Consider the following 22662-nt stretch of genomic DNA (forward strand, 5'->3'; position numbering starts at 1 on the left):
TCATTTTGGCCCTCTGCATGTTTTGAGCTTTACATCCCTGATGTAACATCTGTATGGGTAATGTACATGGAAATGGCAATAATGGAAAGCTGCTAATTGGACTTTGCCACAAGCTTCCTAATATAGCTGAACATGAAGAGGATGATATGCTGCAACAAATTAAAAAGGCAACAAAAACAAGTCATGGTCAAAACTGTTGGAATTGTTCCAGAAAATGAAGCATTGCTCCAAGAAAATTATTGCAATTACATGTTTTGTTATACACGTTTATTTCCTTGGCATGTATTGGAACAACACAAGAAAACAGAGAAAAAAAAGGCAAATTGAACATAATTTCACACAAAATAGGTCGGACAAAATTGTTGACACCTTGCCAAAATTGTGGGTAAACAACTTTGTTTCAAGCATGTGAAGCTTGTTCAAACGCAATTGTGGCAAGTAACAGGTGTGGGCAATATGAAAATCACAACTACAACCAGATAAAAATGGGAGAAATTGATTCAATCTTTGCATTGTGTGCATATGTGTGGCACACTAAGCATGGAGAAAACAGAAAAAGGAGGAGAGAAATGTCTGAGGACTCAAGAACCAAAATTGTTGAAGAATATCAATAATTTCAAGATTATAAGTCCATCTTTAGAGATCCGGATGTTCCTCTGTCCAAGGTGCGCAGCATAATCAATAAATTTATAACATATCAAGTCAAATATGGTGGAGGTTCAAAGATGTTATGGGGTTATTTTGCTGCCTCTGGTCAGGTACTTTGTGTGCAAGGAATCATGAAATCTGAAGATTAGCAAAGGATTTTGGGGCACAATGTTGTGCCTAGTGTCAGAAAGCTGGGGGGCTTCCAGCATGACAATGACCCAGAAAATAGATGGAAACAAAGTGCTGGAGAGTTCTGACCAGCAATGAATCCGGATCTAAATCCCATTGAACACCTGTGGAGAGATCTTAAAATTGCTGTTTAGAGAAAAATATTAAAATTTGAGAGTCCTCAGTGGTGGATACCATCTTTTCAGTTAGCCATTAGTCAGTAAGCTTTCGAGACTACTCAGGTCTCTTCATCAGACATAGTATAACACAAAATCTGAAGAGTCACATATTTATACACAACAGGGCACAGGAATAATGCAATAGATAAGACAAGTGACGTGAAGCAGAACTATCAGTATGGGAGAGGGAGAAGCAGTTGTGGCCGTAAATATGTGTGGACACAAGTAGAGCTATTCTTTTATTGTGTGGCGATGAGAATTCATCCTTGTTTTAAGTTTTTGCCCTGTCTCCCCTACATACAGACCCCCAGTTGGACATTTGTTACATATAATTAAGTTCATTGTGATGCAGCTGAAAGTACCTGGGATCTTATGGTCTTGATGTCAGTTGGGAATCTTTATCTTGTCCGTGGTCATCATAAATGGACGGGTTTTACATTTACAGTTGGTGAGGATGAATTTTATACGTTTCACCACAAAGGTGAAACGATCCTCCCGGTCAGTTTGCTTTCCCTCCCAGTACCTTTTCATTCTAACAATGTTAGGTTTCTGGGAGATTATACTTGTTCTTTTTATTTTTGGTTTTCCTTAGCTTGCCTTCTTTGCCCTATATGTGTTTTTGTTTCTCAATCAGGGTTTTCATATTTTTCTTCATACTTTCCTTTCCCCTTGTTGAGAGTGTGTTGAAGCCTCCCCTTTGGTTCCTCAGGAGGTATGAGAAACTCCTCAACGGCTTATTAGTTAGGTGTGTGGTGGCATTTTTAGTTGTGCAGCTAGGGCCATTCTAGTCTGTACAGAGACTAGTTGGGTGTAGTTGCCACATTCTCACCTGTGTGGATTCTGCGGTGGTTATCAAGATGCACTTTCTGGTTATAACATTTCCCACATTTTGAACATGAAAAAGGCTTCTCCCCTTTGTGAGTTCTCTGGTGCTTATCAAGATCCGATTTCTGGTTAAAACATTTCCCACATTCTGAACATGAAGTAGGCTTCTCCCCTGTGTGAGTTCTCTGATGTCTGATAAGAGTTGATTTCTCAGTAAAATATTTCCTACATTCTGAACATGAAAAAAGCTTCTCCCCTGTGTGAGTTCTCTGATGTCTGATAAGAGTTGATTTCTGTGCAAAATATTTCCGACATTCTGAACATGAAAAATGCTTCTCCCCTGTGTGAGTTTTGTGATGTTTGATAAGAGATGATTTCTCTGTAAAACATTTCTCACATTCTGAACAGGAAAATGGCTTCTGTCCTGTGTGAGTTCTCTGATGTACAATAAGATTTGATTTCTCTGTAAAACATTTCCCACATTCTGAACAGGAAAATGGCTTTTCTCCTGTGTGAGTTCTCCGATGCTTGATAAGATTTGATTTCTCTGTAAAATATTTCCCACATTCTGAACAGGAAAGTGGCTTCTCCCCTGTGTGAGTTCTCTGATGTGTATTAAGATATGATTTCTGGTTAAAACATTTTCCACATTCTGAACATGGAAAAGGCTTCTCCCCTGTGTGAGTTCTCTGATGTATATTAAGATATGATTTCTGGTTAAAACATTTTCCACATTCTGAACAGGAAAATGGCTTCTCTCCTGTGTGAGTTCTCTGATGTGCGATAAGATTTGATTTCTCTGTAAAACATTTCCCACATTCTGAACAGGAAAAAGGCTTCTCTCCTGTGTGAGTTCTCTGGTGCCTAACAAGATCTGATTTCTGATTAAAACATTTCCCACACTTGGAACATGAAAATCTATTCTTTGCTGTGTGAATTTTTTGATGTTTAAGAAAAGACTTTTTGAGAGGAAAACTATTTCTATATTCTGAACGTGAAAATGGCTTCTTTGCATTAGAAGCAGTTTGTTTTTTAATGCTTATTTTGTGACTTTGATTTTCCTTAGTAGTCAGTAATGAATCAGAAGACAGGACCAATTTCAAATGATCAGATGACAGATCTTTGCTGTGAAGGAATGATGGTATATCTGGAGTAATGTCATTCATTTCAATTGCATCCTGTAGGATCTGAAAATTATCTGATTTGAAAATTGAAGGTGTCAGCTGTCCCTCTGATCTCCTGGTACAGTCATCTGCCAAGAAGAAAACCAATTATTATTTCTTAATAAAAAATCCTTGAATTTTATATTTTTGAACATTTCTACTTAAACGGTACGTAAAAAAGGCAAGCTATATAAAAAAAAATTCACTTATTCACCAGGACAATGACTGTCTTATAGAAAACCTCATAGGATGGACCAGTAGAGCGTGGTGTTCAACTGTTTTTTCATTCTGCCTCCCAAATATGGAACAAAAAGCCACCAAATGATGTTATGTAGGCGAAAATAATACCAATAAAAACTTCTACTCATCCCACAAAAAACAAGTCCCCACTCAGGTCCATCATCTGTCAATGGAAAAACAGAGGTTTCCACATTATTAGTGGCTTAAAGGCTCTTGAAAAGCAACATGCCTTCCATAAACCAATCCAGCAATATCCGCTCTACCAAAGTCAGATCTCCCCCTCGCTTCTGAGCTTTGCAGTAGTTGATGTGCCTAAATCACATTTAGCATCCATGTATTTGGCATTACTATAATGAGAAGAACCCACTTAATTTACGGTGTGTGTCTCCTGGAGCACAATCTGGGCACTATGTGTTGGGTAATAAACTAGCCCATTTGCAATTTTCAATCTCCAACGTGCATTGCGTGGTAATTTCTGGAAAGTGACTGTGGAGTCAAAATAGTAACTTCTTCTATTGATTAATTCACTGAGGGTTATAATTTCCAAAATTGAGGCACTTTATGGGGATTTCTACTGCTCTGGTTTTCTGCCATTTTGTCATATTAGGGCTTCTGAAAAAGGTGTGTCCCATCTCGTCTGGGACGTCTACTTCTCCTCCTGCTTCGAATTGTGTGACGTCTGCTTCAGTCACCAGGCGCCGCCTTATTCATCCTGCAGGCGGCGCTGGTGATGGAGGAGACGTCAGAACAAGAAGCTCTGCGAGACACAGGCTCTGCGCAGCCACTAAGATTAGGGTTGCTGGGACCAGTAGTACTATCCAGTCTGGCAGTATGGGCGTGTGTGCTGTCCAGCTGGAGTAATCTGCTCCCTGCTTCAGCCATTTGGAGAGCACCACACCCTACTAAAGCTCAAAGCATATTGCCGGAAGCTGCCAGATACAGCCTTGTTCTCCTCTGGTTCAGTCCTCTGTGCTCAGCTCCCGGCTTGTGTATTTGTTTCTGTTGTGACCCCGGCCCGTTTACTGACTACTCTTGTGTCTTCTGATTTTGTATTTTCTCTGCCCTCCTGGTTCTGACCCGGCTACCTGACTATTCTTCCCATCTCACTCCACAGAACAGCAGGTAACACAGTGGCCCAAGCCTAGGGGTCTCTGTGTAAGTCCAGATCCATGTAGTGGGGTTAAAGGGTGATGAGCAAAGTAATTTGTGAAATCTGTAAACGGGGTAGATAAGACAAGCCTGTTCGTGGTGGCCATGTTTTGAGCTTTCAGGTGACCATGAACAGTGCCCCCAATACATTGTGTCTGCGAACTATTCCAGAAAAATCTGCATTCCTAATAGCTAAATGGTGCTCCTTCCCTTCTTAACCTACGATGTGCCCAGACAGTAGTGTACAACCGCATATAGGGGATTGTCAGATTCAAAAGAAGTTGGAAAATAATTTGTAAGGTCCATTTGTTTCCTATTATCCTTTGTGAAGAATTCCAAAGTTATCACCACATAAAGTGACACACGTCAGATTTGAAAATGGGCCCTGATTAGGAACAGAAAACTGGCAGTAGGAAGGGGTTAAATCAGAGTATTTTGGGCACTAACTACTGAAGTCAAAAACTGTGTCTATAGACAATAAAACATCTACTGAAATGATCAAACTGAACAGTCTTCATCAGAGAAAAATGAGTAACTAGAGGTGAAACCTCTCTGGAGTAATTGGAGTATGGGGCTCGGTGGCTCTTGGGAATCTAAACTATGATAAGAACCAATATTTTCTGTCAGATGAGTTTCAAGAAGAAATATTAGACATTTAAAGTGAACTTTTTTATAATACTGCAGAGCTGAGGCGTCTTAAATTTAGATTTCGGGCATTTGGAAGAGGCAATGGAGATATTTTTGAAAGAAAACCAGGGAGTTACAGAGTCACATAAGTGAGGCCGGCCGATCCCATCACAATGAAACTATCATAGAGAGGGAATTTGTAAAAAAAAGAAAGAATATATAAACATGTAACATCCCCAACAACAACGTATGCATGAGGGGAGAAATCCAACACTAAACCGGAGTCACACTCATTTATGGTTGACCATTGGAGCTACTATGAGTCCTGACCAGAAGAGTAGAAAAAGTGTTAGTGCCCCCATTTCAGGAGAGATTGTGCAGTAATCTGAATTCCTTAGGATTGAAAACATAATGGAATTTATGACATGGAGTGAATCCATGAAACCAGGGCTGGAGCCAACACATCTCCTGCAGGCGTGAATAAATGTATATTACAGCCATCAGCCACGCACAGCTTAGAGATATATCATGGCACAGGAGTAATGTTTTCTGTATAGTTTATCACAATCCTGTTTGAAGTTAGTTGGTTTGAAAAGAAATGTAACAGTCAAGATAAAGGGAAACTCTGGTGTTATTGTACAGAAATTCACACTTGGCCCTCACTGCACATTTAATGCTGTCGATAATAAAAGTAAAGTTTGGCCAGAAAGACTGGACCTGGTTTTGTAGGGACCATATGAGCACATTCAGCAGCACAGAAGGGAGAGAAGGTAGATTCATCCAATAAGATATCAGGGTTCTAGGAAGCCAACAGCATCATCACCCTCCGCTTTCTCTTACAGACCCATAATATTTTTCTTCAAGTGATTTTCTCACTTGTCGGCACATTCTACGTACGCTGTCATTTGGCTTTGTAGTTTACAGACCTGGGCAGGTAATGGACAGAGTCTCCTAATCCCAGGCGGTAGGTGGATCCTCCAGGTTGTAAGTTCTATAGAAAAGGGCTTTCACAATTTCCCAAAGTAATTTGAACATTTTCAGACGGAGGAGAATGTTGTGATCTAGAGGCAAAATGGTGATCACACGATTGTGATACGGCCGGACTACACCACCGATAAAGTAGCCACAGCCGGTGACAGAAGAATCTGTGACTTCTCTGTATTCAGTGGTTCCTACTCACCTGGGTAGTCATATATAGGAATCTCCTCTTTACACCGCTCATCACCCCTCACATATGTCTCTGTAGTATTATTATGGGTCAGATCTTCACCCTGAAACAAATATTGTAAAAGTCACAGACAGATTGAGAAGTCACATCTATGATCAGCTCTGATCCTGCCATCTCCACCGTTCTCATTACACAAGTATAAAACATATAATACTGGTGGATAAAACAAGACTGAGCACAAGACCTTTTCAGCCGTCTACACATCATAGGGGAGATCTCATGACACCTTCTCTCCATCTACCTGATGATCCTGAGGAACATTGGGATCTTCTTGTTTACAGCCCTGTGGAAAAAGAGGACGGGGACATCTCTCTGGTGTTGTCCTCTTACTGGATTGATCTGGAGGAAACACATACAGGGACTGAAATTCATTCTTTACATACAGATAATTATAGGCCGTGTGTATTTAGTCCTGTCTATTACCTGGTGATGTGAGGGGCTGGGGAACCTCCATCATGACATCCTTGTACAGATCTTTGCGTCCTTCTAAATACTCCCACTCCTCCATGGAAAAATAGACGGCGACATCCTGACATCTTATAGGAACCTGACACATACAATGATACAGTCATCTCCCCGATCCCTTCATAGCGTTACTGTATAATGTCCCAGCATTCCCAGCAGTGTCACCTCTCCAGTCAGCAGTTCAATCATCTTGTAGGTGAGTTCTAGGATCTTCTGGTCATTGATGTCCTCATGTATCAGGGGGTGAGGTGGAGGCCCCGTGATTCGGCTCAGGGGTCTTCCCCATCCCTCAGACACAGGGTCCTGACAGCGCTCACTAGAGGTCTTCTTCACTACTGTGTAATCCTGGTTATGGAGAGACACATTAATAAATCTAACTACAGACATTTCCAGAGTCCTCACCTCTCCAGTTCTGTCCATCTGTTATTCCCATAGATAAGAATGATGTAATGTGACGTCATCAGAATCTCTCACCTCTCCAGTAAGCCGGAAGAGGATCTCTAGGGTGAGGTGTAATATCCTCTCAGCCATCTTGTCTCTGTCCATATCCATCTTTGATGGGTAAATCAGGAAAATTCTCTGATATAGAAGATATTCACTAAGAGGATCAGATATTGTAGAGACCTGAATGAGAAAAAGATAAGTTGATAGAACATCATAAAAATCCTGGGTAATAATACAACTATTGGAGATAATGAGGGGAAACATATAAGATTTATTATTTTACAGTATTTAGTTTTTTTCTTTACATCTAGTAATAAAAATTTAATAGTTAAGGACACATGCAACAAGCCATTTCTTCCTCAGAGTCTGCAGCTGAATATATTTATCATAGACTCACCTTCCATAACGTTAATTCTCGTCTAATTTTCTGACACTGGAATTGACATTTAGAATAACCTCGGCACTCAGTGGTTCTTATAGAAATTTTTTTTTAATGCAGTCCCTATTAAGGCCTTTCGGCTCTAAGGACAGTAATTCATGAATCCAGTAGGTTTCTATACGTTTGAGAAGGCTCACTCGGTCGCCCCCCCGACGTGGTGTCAAAACTTTTTCCAATACCTGGTATTTGACTTGAGAAATACTATGTCCTGCCGTGATAAAGTGTTGGGGAATGGGTAACATTATGTTTTTGCACCGAATTGTGGACTTGTGCTTTGAAATCCTATCCCTTATGGGCTGTGTCGTCTCCCCCACATAGATTCGGCTGCATGGGCATTTAATAAGATATACCACATATGACCTGTCACATGTAAAGTACCCCTTGATGTTGTATAGCTTGCCAGTTTGTGGGTGGTGAACAATGCTACCCCTGAGGACATTGTTGCATTGACGACATTGGAGACATGGGAATATGCCCATTTGGGATTCTGCAAGAACCGTTGTTTTGGACCTTGGTGCGCTGTGCCCAAATCAGCACGTACCAGAGAGTCTCTAATATTGGTTGCTCTCTTAAAACACGGAAGGGTTGTTGGAACGCAGGGATCGTGGGATAGCCAGTTTGTAAGATGATCCTGTGTTTCCTAATGGTTTTATGTAAGATGTAGGCGAAGGGGTGGAACGTGTGAACAAAGGGGATTCTGTCCTTAGTGTTTGGACGATGAGTTCTGGAATTCGACGCCTGGGGATGCAAGAAGCTAGGTGGATAGCCTCATTCAGTGAATTCGGTCGTCATTTCTTGTAACATCTGATTGCGGATAGTGTCACTGGACACTATCTGTTTGACCCTCTGAAATTGTGATGTAGGTATAGATTTCTTCATTGACTTTGGATGATTGCTAGAAAAGTGTAATAGGCCATAGGCTTGGAATAGAGGTCAGTTGTTAGGTGACCCTGTGTATCCTTTAACACCATGGTATCAAGGAAACTAACATGGCTTGAATCATATGTCATGGTGAAGCTCAAATCTGGCCATGTGGAGTTCAGTGTGGAGAAAAACCTCTAAGGATTCCAAGGGACCCCCACCATATGCAAAAGATGTCGTCTATGAAACGTTTCCAGAGAATGGAATGTTCTTGAAAAAGTGGATTAGAGTAGACCACCTGACTCTCGAAGGCTGACATGTAGCAATTTGCATATGGGGGGCCACATTGTTGCCCACCGTGGTGCCCTTCGCCGAAAGGCCTTTATAGGGAGTATGACCTACTGGCCTTTATATAAGGTTTTTTTTATGTTTGGAGTTTGGTTCTCATTGAACAATTGGTATAGAGAAACTTGTCACCCAGGGATCTTACGTGACCTTTTGTTGAAATGTATCTTACGTTTGGAAATGTGGTCTTCAATTTGAATAGGTCAATAATATACAAGTTTTGATCTCCATATCCTACTCGTATATTGTCTCCTTTATTGCAGATTATTCCTCTCTGGCACACTCTTGTCCCCTCTACTGGATCCTTCTTTACTCCATCAAAGGCTTTGGCTCATGCCCATGGGGTCTTATGCTCTATACTGGTGGAACGCACTTTCTCTCTCCCTGGCACTCAAACTTCCGGCTCACTGGAATGCATTTACACCGGCCTGTGGAAAGCAGAGCTTCCTGGGAGCAGAGCTTCACTTCCGGTGACGTCACACGTACACTTCCGGAGTTCACACTACACAGCCCTGCGGAATTGGCTGTGATTGGACAGCCGCCCTCACTATTCCCGCCCCCCGCTTTTAGATACCATCCTGCCCCTGAAAATGCGCACAGCACCAGGAACTAGAGGTAGACACCGCGTTACTCTAAGCCACTACGTGCAGCACCACTTTATAACCAGGAACTAGGGGTCACAGGTATGCTACGTCAAGCTCTATTCTGTGTATCTCTGCCTCCACAGTCCCTCTCAGCTGTTAACTCTGAGTCTGCCACTCTCTGCTCTTTTCTGCAGACCCAAGCAACCAGTGTCACCAGATCTCCACACTTTTGAATTCCTACTTTTGAATACCATCCAGCAGTCTAGTAGATGTCACCTCTCTTCAATTTGTATATATACTTGCTCTATACTATTGTAGCACCCCAGGGGTCTGGGCGCCACAGTAATAGAAATATTATGTCTGAGAGCAAGTGGGAGGTTTATCTGGTCAGGAGCCCTAAGCATGCAACACCGCCCGCCCAGACCTGGGAGGGGAGGAATCTGCCCTTATAAACTGGGTCTGGGGCAGGATTAGGAGAGTCAGAGTCTGGGAGTCAGAGCCTGGAGAGGGAAAGTGAGAACTAGGAGCTCTGTAGGAGCAGGAGTGAGTGCCAGGGGCTGGAAGCCAGATAGCTCGCCCTGGATGAAGACACTAAGACCGGACACGGAGTCCGAGGCTGTGGGGACATCCAGGTCCAGCAGCAGAATCCAACCGGCAGGGGATTTTAGGTCCTCTGGCCATAGAAATCCGGAGGCACGGTCACAAGCAAGGGACCAGCACCGCCATCGTGGAGCGGAGGCTAACAGGAGGCCCCAAGTCACCAGCCATACGGGTGAGCACCACACGGTATACTCAGGGACGTGGGCTACTTCTACCCGCATACAGCAAGGTAGCCAGGAAAGTGCAGATAGACGGGGAGGCCTACAACTCCACCTGGCCAGGGGAGATCCTGCTTGCTCACAGACTGACCAGGCCCCTACTGCTAACCAGTACTCCTGGGAGGGTCTGCTTTATAACACCAGTAAAGACCCTGAACTGCACTGCATGGACTCTGAGTTATTCCTGCTGCGCTCGTGCACCATCACTCCCATCATCCACACTAACTGCCCTGAGGCTGTACTCCTCCCGTGGGGAGTCATCCCATTCTTAGCTACACATATAACACCGGCCTCAGCGGTCTGCCTTGCAGCAGCGGTCCCCACTGACCGCAATCCACGGGTGGCGTAGTCGGAAAATTATCATACTAATAAGATTGCCACTGGTTTGACCACTCTGGGCACGGACCGGGTCACCGCCACACGGAGACTACAACCCCCAGCGATCCGGCTCCGGGTACTCCCGCACATGTGCATCCACAACACAGGCCCAGGGGGCGCGTCACTATGATGTATCCGCATTAATGGGGTTTGACAAAATATTATACACTATTTGACAGCATGTTTATTGTTCAGGTTAAACAAGAGATATTATCATGTTATTTCGCTATGATCCATTTGTATATGCTTTTTTATTTTATTATTATGCTTTTATTTATTGTTTTGTTCTTTGTGCTATTTCCAACAGTTACTGATGACGGTCAGATCAACCGAAACGTTTACTTTTGTTTTTGGACTGCATTTAAAAAAAAAAAATTCTATAAGAGCCATTGAGTGCCGAGGTTATTCTCAGTTACAGTACAGATTTGGACCCAACTCGAGCACCTCTGTCCGGTAGTGCAGCGGTTATTATCTTATACTGGAATCGGCATTAGCAATTCTGCAGGAGATATTTATTTCACGTGACATGAGAAACAACTACTTCATGATGAGGCAACATCTTCTACTACGGCTCTAAAATTATATTTGGCCACAGTCCGTCACTTACTACATCACCACCGGCCGTCTATATGAATGTTTCCCGTCTTCCCCGGACTGTAATCTTCTATCACTTTAGATCTCATGTCTGATTCACACACAGAAGTTTGAGGATTTTATAAAAGCTGTTTTGTTTGCACAAACACTGCAGACAGAAATGATTTGATACTAAAGTCTCCATGTACAGTGTATTATGGGGTTTATTTCTGGCCTTAGGCTTTCCTATATTACAAGAAAACACCCAGAAAAAAGCAGATATTAAAATGTTTCAAAAGAAAATTGGCCCCAACAATTCTTGTAAAAAGAAAAAACATGCACAAATCAGAAGACACATTTTGTCCTTTTTTTAACAAGTTAAACATTTGTTTTTGGTTTTATATGAACTATTTTGGGCACCAGAACATAGATGTACACCACAAGGATGACACAGGTGTGGCTGCAATAAAATCCCTGGCAGTTTAACCACTTGCTCCTGCAAAAAGCAAACATGGCATCTAAAGACCCCATCTCACATAGCGAGATCGCTAGCGAGATCGCTGCTGTGTCACGGTTTTGGTGACGCAACAGCGACCTCAACAGCGATGTCGCTATGTGTGACACTTTGCAACGATCAGGACCCTGCTGTGAGGTCGCTGATCGCTGCAAAATGTCCTGGACCATTTTTTGGTCGTTGCTCTCCCGTTGGTCAGCACACACCGCTGTGTGTGACCAGCTGGAGCAGTGATCAGGCTGGTAACTATGGTAAACATCGGGTTACTAGGGGCACACGCGCACCTAGTAACCCGATGTTTATCATGGTTACGAGCCTGCTAAAGTGAGCGGTAACCTCTCGCTCACTGTAGCAGAGTGGTAACCATGATAAACAAAGGGTTACTAGGAGCGCGTGTGCCTCTAGTAACCCGATGTTTACCATAGTTACCAGCCTGCTCCTGCTTCAGCAGGCTCGTAACCAGGAGCAGGACATCGTGGAACGATTCTTTCCACGATGTCGCTGCTCCCCTGATCGTTGGTGAGCCTGCCTGTTTGACAGCTCACCAGCGACCACATAGCGACGCAGCAACGATCCCTGACAGGTCGTATCGTTGTCGGGATCGTTGCAGCGTTTGTCGGGATCGTTGCAGCGTCGCTAAGTGTGACGGGGCCTTAAGAAGGTGTGACAGAGTTCAGCTGAATGTCCCTCCTCCTCCCCCAAGTACTCAATAGTATGGGGCTGCCTAGTTCCAACAAAAGTGAAATGCCTAATAATAGTGTCTGGGCCTGCAATGTACGAAAGTCTATTAGGTCGGGCCAGAGACAGCGTTCCATAAGTTACCTTTTAACGTCCCGATAAACATTAGACTAAAGTTGCGTGGAAGCACTGATTTTTGGGGTTTTGGTTGACTATATAATGTATTTGGGGGCCTCCCTACAGTTGCAGTCAGTCATAAAAACCACAGGAAATCTGGAATATTTGTGTGTTTGGGGGGAGTCTGGAGAGATAGCCGTCTGCCAAATGACCACTCAGCCAACACTTATCTCATGTGTATGGGGACGTTACTATTGCACAGGTAGTGATAATACACGGTACTACAGTAGTACAGTGCATCACCTGAGAAATCAGAGACTTCTGTGTTGTATGATCACACAAATGAGTGTTGTTTAAAAAAGTTTTAAAGTGAAAATATCACAGTTCTAGCAAAAATAAATATTCATCACTATAGGGACAACATGCATATAATGGGAAAATGGAGAGGGAGGTCAGCTCACTGTTTATTCAATGCACCTTGTCTGAAGATCACCGCATGGAGCCGCCCTGGTCAGGGACATTTCAAGGTTCAAGTAGAGAAAGGAGGAGAGATGGATTCTCCAGCATTGTCTATATTGTTAAAACCTCACATTTATTGTGAATTCATAAAAACTGTTGTCATGGCATACCACCAAGTGCCCACATACCAAACCAATGCTTATTCCTGATTTACAACATATGAGTCTCTGTGATACTTTTATATCCTTCCCTTTCCTGGGTGTCCATTGATTACTGAGTACTTCTCAGACAATTTAACCCTGTATTGTATGGAAGAAAAAGAGAATACACAAATACAACTCATGCATGAGACATTCAATAAAATCACTGGAAATCAAAAACAAATACAATTAATTGTACTGTAATATTAATCCTGTCTGATGTTCATTCCCTGTGGGGCTCTAGTGTGTAATTTAAATATCCAGTATGACTCTATTTAAGATTTTTCTTTTTATATCTCCACCTCTTAATGGTTTATAAGACTTTTCTATTCCTAATATCTGAAGGATCTGATATCCCCTTTATGTTTTTGTGAAAAGTGTCTTGAAACCACAGACAGGTTTAATGCTGTGGGATTGATTGCATCAGATAAATGTCTTCTAATACATTTTTTTAGCGGATCTGACGTGCATCCCACATATTGTAATTAACTCTCTATACACTCTATTAAATAGATGACCGCTATAGTGGTAGAACTAAGGAAATTGTGTATTGCAAATTGCAGTCCAGTTAGGTTTTCTTCAAATGTGTTGGTTGTATTAACATAGTTGCATGCTTTACAGGATGTATGTCCACATTTAAAAAAACCCTTAGAGGATAACCAAGTCACCAAATACCAGCCCATTAAGACTCACTTTGTCACTCTCGTACTCCCTACTGATTGAACCCCTGGACCAGTCTAAAATCCGCTTCCAATCTCAATGGGAGAGAGATCTGGGTTGCACTTTAACGAGGGATCAGTGGAAGCGAATCTTCACCTTGACACACAAATCATCAATCAGCTCGCGATTTCAGGAGGCCAGCTATAAACTGCTTTCTCGGTGGTATAGGGTCCCAACTCGCCTACACTCTATATTCCCAGATGCTAGTCCCATGTGTTGGAGATGTGGGGAGGAAGAGAGTGACCTACTACATATTTTCTGGACCTTTTAGTAACAGAGAACCCAGGTACACAATGGTTGGAGGTACATCAACACCCATAAGCAAGAGTGTGCCACAACAACAACATCACTCCAAAAGACATATGAAAGCAGGAGACAAATGGGTTTTTTTTTAGATGTAATTAGAAAAAAATCTTACATATCTTAAAATACATATTTTAAGTATAAAAAGTCATGTAAAGTGCATTAAAATACAGTGTGCTCAGGACTGAACAGACACCCTAACGAGTAACCAGCCAAGGGTAGTAAAGGTATAGGTCTATTGAAGTACAAAATGGTATTAAAATTCATAAATGCACAATTCCAAATATAAAGAAAACTGGCACAGGGATAACCTTTTAGATTTATACAATCTGTTAAAAGGGGCAGACAGTGCTGCTATAATACCCAACAATTGGCCAGAAAAAAAAGAGCAGGACTAGTAACCCTCATGGAATGTAGTACCAGGGGACACTTCATCACGTCTGCTAGAGCATGTATTCCCTCGCTATGGAAAAGTAACACTATCCCGACAATCTCACTATGGTTCTCCAAAATAAATGAGATTATGCTAACGTACGAACTCACCTCCATGATCAATTTTATAAAACATGGTTCTACTGGAGTTTAAATCTTCCGCTGATTACCTTGACCTCATAGGGGAAAGCTAAGTCTATACTTCAGGAGCCTCTCTGACCTTACCCTAACCCTCTTACCCATACATCCCTTCCCCTACTTCCCTTTGTCTGTGTGTATTTGAGTTTTTGGTTTTAACTACTCATTTTTGCTTTTATAGCCCTTATTTGTTAATCCACATGAATATGTAATGACTTAATGTTTAAGTCTGAGTCACCACGCTGGTCTATCCTAAAACACATTGAACCAATGTTCTACCAGCGACTCTACTTTGGATTGTGTTTACTTATTTCATTTTCAAATGTTTTGGAAATACTGGTTATTGTTATGGTTATGGGGTCATGTTTGACCTACTACTTGTTGCACAACTAGTACCCGGTGTTTGTATTTGTATTTCCTTTTCAAAACTTAATAAAGATAAATTTATAAAGGATAATCAAGTCACATTGCGTTTGATATTTGTTTCTTGAAAAAAAACTAGGTGAAAGTTTTCCGCCCAGTGTAGAAGCCTTTTTGGATACAAAACTCAAACAAAATATGCAAAAGAATTTACAAAGTCTGGAGGATGGATCTCAGACATCAAAAAAACTAAGTTTGAAAGAGATATCAAAGATTATGAGTCAAATTCAATTTACACATGGAAATGAAACAAACCAAGAGCTACTGTTCTGAAATACAGGTCACACAATAAATTCAAAGGAAATAGAGGAGAGCGGAGGTCAGCTTCACAAATCCTAATGTGTCCATGGGTTCCTCTAATTATAATTCTCTGAGGACTTATCTGATGCATCAGTGGGATCAACTAAAGACAGATGGAACAAAAATAAATTCTCAAGTATTCCCCACAATTCAGCAGAAAACAACAGGCCGGAAGAAAGCTCAAATGTGCCCAGACATGTGCGTTCCATGCCGGAGTGCATCACGGTTTCCTATCTGCGAATACGCATGTCCGGAAGCATGTGTTCCACGCATATAGTATTGGATTGCATACCACCAACATAGAAAAATCCTATCTCTGAGATCAGCATCATGGGAGACTAAAAACAAGTATTGCACATCCTCCCATTATGCAATACGCATGTAGATCTACTTTATCACTACATAAAATATGGGATGATGGCCCATAGTATATTCCGAAATGATCAAATTTGACCCCTATTGCATAGAGATACAGAAGGATCATCACAATTGTTAGTTACTAAATAGTATATGTGGGATATAACTGATAAGAAATAATTCTGATATAGAAGCTCAGATATCTCGATGAAGTACAACAGTATGTGAACCCCATTCACTGGGAACGGAGTAGCAATGGGTAGAGTATACAATCCAAAAATGTAATCCAGAATGGGGCTGTATTCACACAAAACAAGCACAGGAAATTAGCTCATTCAGTCCCTTAGGGGCTCGTGAATCCAGTCTGGAAATCCACTCACTTTCCTTTTTGAGGATACATTTATTGTGATCACCTCCTATCACATTGGGTTTAACCACCTCAATGATACAAAAGGAGATGTCTCTGGTTTCACCTCGATGTACACTGTTCATGTGTCTCGCTAATGGGGTGTCCCGACCATGGCATATATCACCCAAATGCCCCCCACCCTCCTCCTAGACTCCCTCTTGGTCTTGCCTACATAATCTGTCCAAACACAAAAAGGAAAACAAGAACCGGCACCTTTGTACGGGGCAGAAAATTGGTCCAGGAATAGTGTACCGCTGTCTAGTGATACAATAAAGGAGTACGTTTTACGGACCGGTGAGTGCTATACTTTCTTCTTATTTGCTTACATGTTTCCTACATAATCTAGGGGGCAGGTGCATGTGGCCATATATACAAGTCCTGAGGTTTTACAGTTGGAATAATCCCTCTGAAAAAAAGTTTTTACTCGTGGAGGAACTCAAGAAAGATTTACATGGTCTCATCCAATTACATGTACAACATTCTCCACATCTAAAGAAACCGCAGATTCTTCTATCTAGCCAAGTCCCCTTGGGTGCAGGTTTTTTGTAGAAACTATGCACTAAATGGTCCCTAATTGACCAACTCTTTCTGAAAGTTATTGTGGGAGTAGATCCCACAGCACCCTCAGAGCCGGGTCGGCCACAAGTATGTCCCAGTGTTTTCTGAAGATATTAAAGATACGGTCACTCTGTCATAAATTTTTCTTACTCGTGTTATCCCATCTTTTTCTTGGTCTCTTGGTTAGGTATGGAGGAGTGTCTGTCTCTCCATTTTTCTGCAAACGATGATGTGGAATCCAAAATGTACCATGAGTACCCTATAATCCCTTAATCTGGTGTTCAGGTCTATTGCCTGTATATTAAAATCTGTGACATTATGGCAGTACCTTCTCAACCATAAAAATTGACCCTTGGGTATTCCTCTTTTTATGGGGATGGGGTGGTGGCTATTCCACTTCAATAGTTTATTAGTGCTTGTAGGTTTATGGTAGATGAGTGTTCCTAGTGTCCCATCCCGTTCTATCTAGATTAGTACATCCAGGAAAGTCAACTGGTTATAATTAAACTCCGATGTAAATCTCAAGCCGACTCTATAGATACTGAGTTCCTTGACAAATTCAAAAGATTGTTCACTCGTCCCTGACCAGATGATTAAAATGTAGTCAATATATCTATACCATACCCCAATATATGGCTGCCACCACTTATGTTCATCCCTGAATATTGTGGATTCCTCCCACCAGCCAAGGAATAGGTTAGCATACGAGGGGGCACAAGGGCTCCCCATCGCAGTACCCCTGAGCTGGTGGCTGTACTTCCTGTCAAAAATAAATAAGTTATGAGTAAGAGTGAATTTTAGAAGATCCTCCATGAAGTCATTATGTCTGCTATATTCTATTGATCTCGATTTCAAGAAATGGCTTATTCCTCTGATACCATCCTCATGCGGTATATTACTGTACAAAGCCTCGATATCTAGTAAGGCCTGCTCCCCTACATGCATGTATACATGCTCGAGGGTATACATGGAGGGGAGCAGGCAAAGGGAAAACCAACTCCAGAGGGATTATTCCAACTGCAGGACCTCAGGTGGTACTGTGAGAACATTATACTGTGTGGGGGCATCATACATACTGCATAAGGGGCATAATGGGGGCATTACACGGTGTGGGGGCATCATACATACTGCATAAGGGGCATAATGGGGGCATTACACTGTGTGGGGGGCATCATACATCCTGCATAAGTGGCATAATGGGGGCATTACACTGTGTGGGGGCATCATACATCCTGCATAAGGGGCATAATGGGGGCTTACACTGTGTGGGGGCATCATACATACGGCATAAGGGGCATAATGGGGGCATTACACTGTGTGGGGGGCATCATACGTACTGCATAAGGGGCATAATGAGGGCATTACATTGTGTGGGGGCATCATACATACTGCATAAGGGGCATTACATTGTGTGGGGGCATCATACATACTGCATAAGGGGCATTACATTGTGTGGGGGCATCATACATACTGCATAAGGGGCATAATGGGGGCAGTACACTGTGTGGGGCATCATACATCCTGCATAAGGGGCATAATGGGGGCATTACACTGTGGGGGTCATCATACATCCCGCATAAGGGGCATTACACTGTGGGGGGCATCATACATCCTGCATAAGGGGCATAATGGGGGCATCATACAACCTGCATAAGGGGCATAATGGGGGCAGTACACTGTGTGGGGGCATCGTACATCCTTCATAAGGGGCATAATGGGGGCATTACACTGTGTGGGGGCATCATACATCCTGCATAAGGGGCATAATGGGGGCATTACACTGTGTGGGGGCATCATACATCCTTCATAAGGGGCATAATGGGGGCATTACACTGTGTGGGGGCATCATACATCCTGCATAAGGGGCATAATGGGGGCATTACACTGTGTGGGGGCATCATACATCCTGCATAAGGGGCGTTACACTGTGGGGGGCATCATACATCCTGCAGAAGGTGCATTACACTGTGTGGGGCATCATACATACTGCATAAGGGGCATAATGGGGGCATTACACTGTGTGGGGGCATCATACATCCTGCATAAGGGGCATAATGGGGGCATCATACAACCTGCATAAGGGGCATAATGGGGGCAGTACACTGTGTGGGGGCATCATACATCCTTCATAAGGGGCATAATGGGGGCATTACACTGTGTGGGGGCATCATACATCCTGCATAAGGGACATAATGGGGGCATTACACTGTGTGGGGGGCATCATACATCCTGCATAAGGGGCATAATGGGGGCATTACACTGTGTGGGGCATCATACATCCTGCATAAGGGGCATAATGGGGGCATTACACTGTGTGGGGGCATCATACATCCTGCATAAGGGGCATAATGGGGGCATTACACTGTGTGGGGGGCATCATACATCCTGCATAAGGGGCATAATGGGGGCATTACACTGTGGGAGCAGTAAAGGGGTCCTGTACTATGAGAACAATACGTTTCCTCCCTTCCTGTCTCCATAGTTGGGTCGTATGTATCTATTACAGGAAACAGAACAAAAACCTTATGATTCTTATAAAGGGGCAACACAAGACCCCAAAAGAGTCTCGGTGCTGAAGGGGTTAATGCCCCCTGCCCCAGTAATGGGGTCTCCACATACCTCCACCTGCAGAGCCGCCACCACATATATGGCTGCTCTGTGCGCACAGGAGCTGTGATGAGGTCACAGGAGGGGAGGAGTCAGGGGTCACATGATCAGGGGCCTCAGTGGATGCAGGACTCTGCTGTGCTGGTTGTCATGGTGCTGGATGAGCTGAAGTTTATGTGTGGGGTCAGGAGGGGTTTACAGTGTGGATGTAGCAGAGCCGTGTGTGTACGAGGCGTATGGAGCAGAGCCGCGTGTGTACGAGGTGTACGGAGCGGAGCCGCGCGTACGAGGTGTACGGAGCAGAGCCGTGTGTGTACGAGGTGTACGGAGCGGAGCCGTGTGTGTACGAGGTGTACGGAGCAGAGCCGCGTGTGTACGAGGTGTACGGAGCAGAGCCGTGTGTGTACGAGGTGTACGGAGCAGAGCCGTGCGTGTACGAGGTGTACGGAGCAGAGCCGCGTGTGTACGAGGTGTACGGAGCGGAGCCGCGCGTGTACGAGGTGTACGGAGCAGAGCCGCGCGTGTACGAGGTGTACGGAGCAGAGCCGCGCGTGTACGAGGTGTACGGAGCAGAGCCGCGTGTGTACGAGGTGTACGGAGCAGAGCCGCGTGTGTACGAGGTGTACGGAGCAGAGCCGCGTGTGTACGAGGTGTACGGAGCAGAGCCGCGTGTGTACGAGGTGTACGGAGCAGAGCCGCGTGTGTACGAGGTGTACGGAGCAGAGCCGCGTGTGTACGAGGTGTACGGAGCAGAGCCGCGTGTGTACGAGGTGTACGGAGCAGAGCCGCGTGTGTACGAGGTGTACGGAGCAGAGCCGCGTGTGTACAAGGTGTACGGAGCAGAGCCGCATGTGTACGAGGCGTACGGAGTGGAGCAGCGCGTGTACGGAGCGGAGCCTTGTGTACGAGGTGTACGGAGCGGAGCCGCGTGTGTACGAGGCGTACGGAGCGGAGCCGCGTGTGTAGGAGGTGTACGGAGCAGAGCCGCGTGTGTAGGAGGTGTACGGAGCAGAGCCGCGTGTGTAGGAGGTGTACGGAGCAGAGCCGCGTGTGTAGGAGGTGTACGGAGCAGAGCCGCGTGTGTACGAGGTGTACGGAGCAGAGCCGTGTGTGTACAAGGTGTACGGAGCAGAGCCGCATGTGTACGAGGCGTACGGAGTGGAGCAGCGCGTGTACGGAGCGGAGCCTTGTGTACGAGGTGTACGGAGCGGAGCCGCGTGTGTACGAGGCGTACGGAGCGGAGCCGCGTGTGTACGAGGTGTACGGAGCAGAGCCGCGTGTGTACGAGGTGTACGGAGCGGAGCCGCGTGTGTACGAGGTGTACGGAGCGGAGCCGCGTGTGTACGAGGCGTACGGAGCGGAGCCGCGTGTGTACGAGGCGTACGGAGCGGAGCCGCGTGTGTACGAGGCGTACGGAGCGGAGCCACGCGTGTGCGAGGCGTACGGAGCGGAGCCGCGCGTGTTCGAGGCGTACAGAGCGGAGCCGCGCGTGTACGAGTTGTAAGTAGCGAAGCCGCGCGTGTACGAGGTTTACGGAGCGTAGCTGCGCGTGTACGAGGCGTACGGAGCGAAGCCGCGCGTGTACGGGGCGTACGGAGCGGAGTCGCGCGTGTACGGGGCGAACAGAGCGGAGCCGCGTGTGTACGAGTTGTACGGAGCAGAGCCGCGCATGTGTACGAGGCGTGCGGACTCCGGCAATGACACCGCACCTTTCCAAGGACATGACAGCTGATCTGTACAGCTGTCTCATGCTCCTAACAGCCACAGGTGGAGTCGCGATCCACCCATGGCAGTTAATATGTTAAAGGGAATCTGTCACCCCTGGGACTTATCTGACCTCTAATATGGGGATACGGGTTATAGAAGTATGAATCTATACTTACCTGTATGTCCCATATTACAGGTGATGTCCCATATTAGAGGTCTACTTGCTGTGTAATAGCTTTTTATTAAATTAGTTTTGGCAAGCTTCACGTCTGGGGGACGCGAAGAAATCCCCGCCTATTAGCTTACTTCCCATATCCCCCCTCCTCCCCGGCACGACACAGGGGCCTGTGACCTGCAGTTCCCGGCCGGATCACGCGCCTGCGCAATTTACCCTGTATGGACGGCGCTCTTCTTCCTGCCATCTGTGTAGCCTTGTGGAGCAGGAAACTTGTGCGCAGGCACCGGTGAGTCACAATTGTGAAATTGTACTTTTTTTGCAATTTCACTGCACTTTGAATTTTTTTCCCGTTTTCCAGTACACAATATGGTAAAACCAATGGTGTCGTTCAAAAGTACAACTCGTCTCCCAAAAAACAATCCCTCACACTGCCATATTGTCGGAAAAATAAAACCGTTATGGCTCTGGAGAGAAGGGGAGCAAAAAACGAAAACGCAAAAATGGAGAAGCCCAAAGTGGTAAAGGGGTTAATATCAAATAATTATAAAAAAAAATAGAAAAGTGTTAGAAAATATTTGTTTTTATTTCTTTCATATAGGCATCGAAGAAAACCGGCGTATGGATCTTTTCCAGCCTGGGTGCCGGGTTATCTGGGCCCATTCCATCCGGTGTTGTTCATATGGTGCGAAATCTCTTCCCAGATCCCCTGAATTCCTACATGGGATGTAAATTCCCTCAGGACCGACCCGCTGAATTCACGTCTTATCAATCAACATTTACATTTTGTTCATATTTATCCGGAACTTTTCGAAAACCGTCTAAATGGTTAACATTTCTGATGAATTGTATCATTTATTTCAGTTAAATATAGATTTTTGGCAATGTTCACACTCTGCATCTGAGGCTGAATGGTCCACAATGTACATTATATAATCATTGTCATATAGCATTTTATAGAGAAATTCATAAACATTTTGAAATATAATAAATAGAGTGGAGACACGAGGGTCAGTGGGTGGTCTCATCTTTAGAAAACCATATGGACCAGGGCTCACCCCACTGAACGCCCGCTCTCCTTTCCCGTGGACACTACTCAGACCAGATAGGGTGAGGGTAACACAGTGCAGCAATAATTTTATTGCACCAACACCAGCCGGTCACATACAGTACAGCCCCAGCAAGTACATGAGATGGTGCACATGACATAGTCTCACCTTTCCACTGGCTCTGAGCAGCTGTGACTACGGAGCATCCAGGCTGACTACCCCAACTTCTGGCCGGCAACCAGGGAGGACGTAACGGCAAGCTTAGGAAGCTGAGTGAGTGCAGTGAGGTATGTGGCCAGGTGACCTGATTGTCCCAACCTGGATTCTCCCGTGTCTTTGAGGGTTCAGTGATGGTCAGTGGAGCAGATCTGTGTTCCTCCAGCTG

At 44.4% G+C, this 22662-nt stretch overlaps 1 protein-coding gene across 1 annotated transcript; it reads right to left on the reverse strand.

Annotated features, from left to right (window-relative positions):
- Window positions 1-252: 252 nt before the first annotated feature.
- LOC141207911 (uncharacterized) lies at window positions 253-19443 on the reverse strand. The gene is made up of 7 exons (XM_073664474.1): window positions 19359-19443; window positions 7167-7316; window positions 6858-7037; window positions 6651-6774; window positions 6469-6566; window positions 6180-6270; window positions 253-3072 (listed from the first exon to the last, which is right to left on the reverse strand). Exons 2-7 carry the CDS (start codon window positions 7242-7244, stop codon window positions 1796-1798), a joined length of 1848 nt encoding a protein of 615 aa, XP_073520575.1. The 5' UTR covers window positions 7245-7316; window positions 19359-19443; the 3' UTR covers window positions 253-1795.
- Between the last annotated feature and the right edge of the window lie 3219 nt (window positions 19444-22662).

Source organism: Phyllobates terribilis, unplaced genomic scaffold (genome assembly GCF_046119375.1).
Source record: "Phyllobates terribilis strain yellow unplaced genomic scaffold, ASM4611937v1 Scaffold_167__1_contigs__length_4167997, whole genome shotgun sequence".
Lineage (NCBI taxonomy): Eukaryota > Metazoa > Chordata > Amphibia > Anura > Dendrobatidae > Phyllobates > Phyllobates terribilis.

Coding starts and splice junctions, on each gene's coding strand:
- LOC141207911 (XM_073664474.1), bottom strand. CDS start 7,244: ATGGATATGGACAGAGACAAGATGGCTGAGAGGATATTACACCTCACC. Junction 7,038..7,166: donor TCTTCCGGCTTACTGGAGAG/GTGAGAGATTCT, acceptor CTCCATAACCAG/GATTACACAGTAGTGAAGAA. Junction 6,775..6,857: donor TTGAACTGCTGACTGGAGAG/GTGACACTGCTG, acceptor TGTATGTGTCAG/GTTCCTATAAGATGTCAGGA.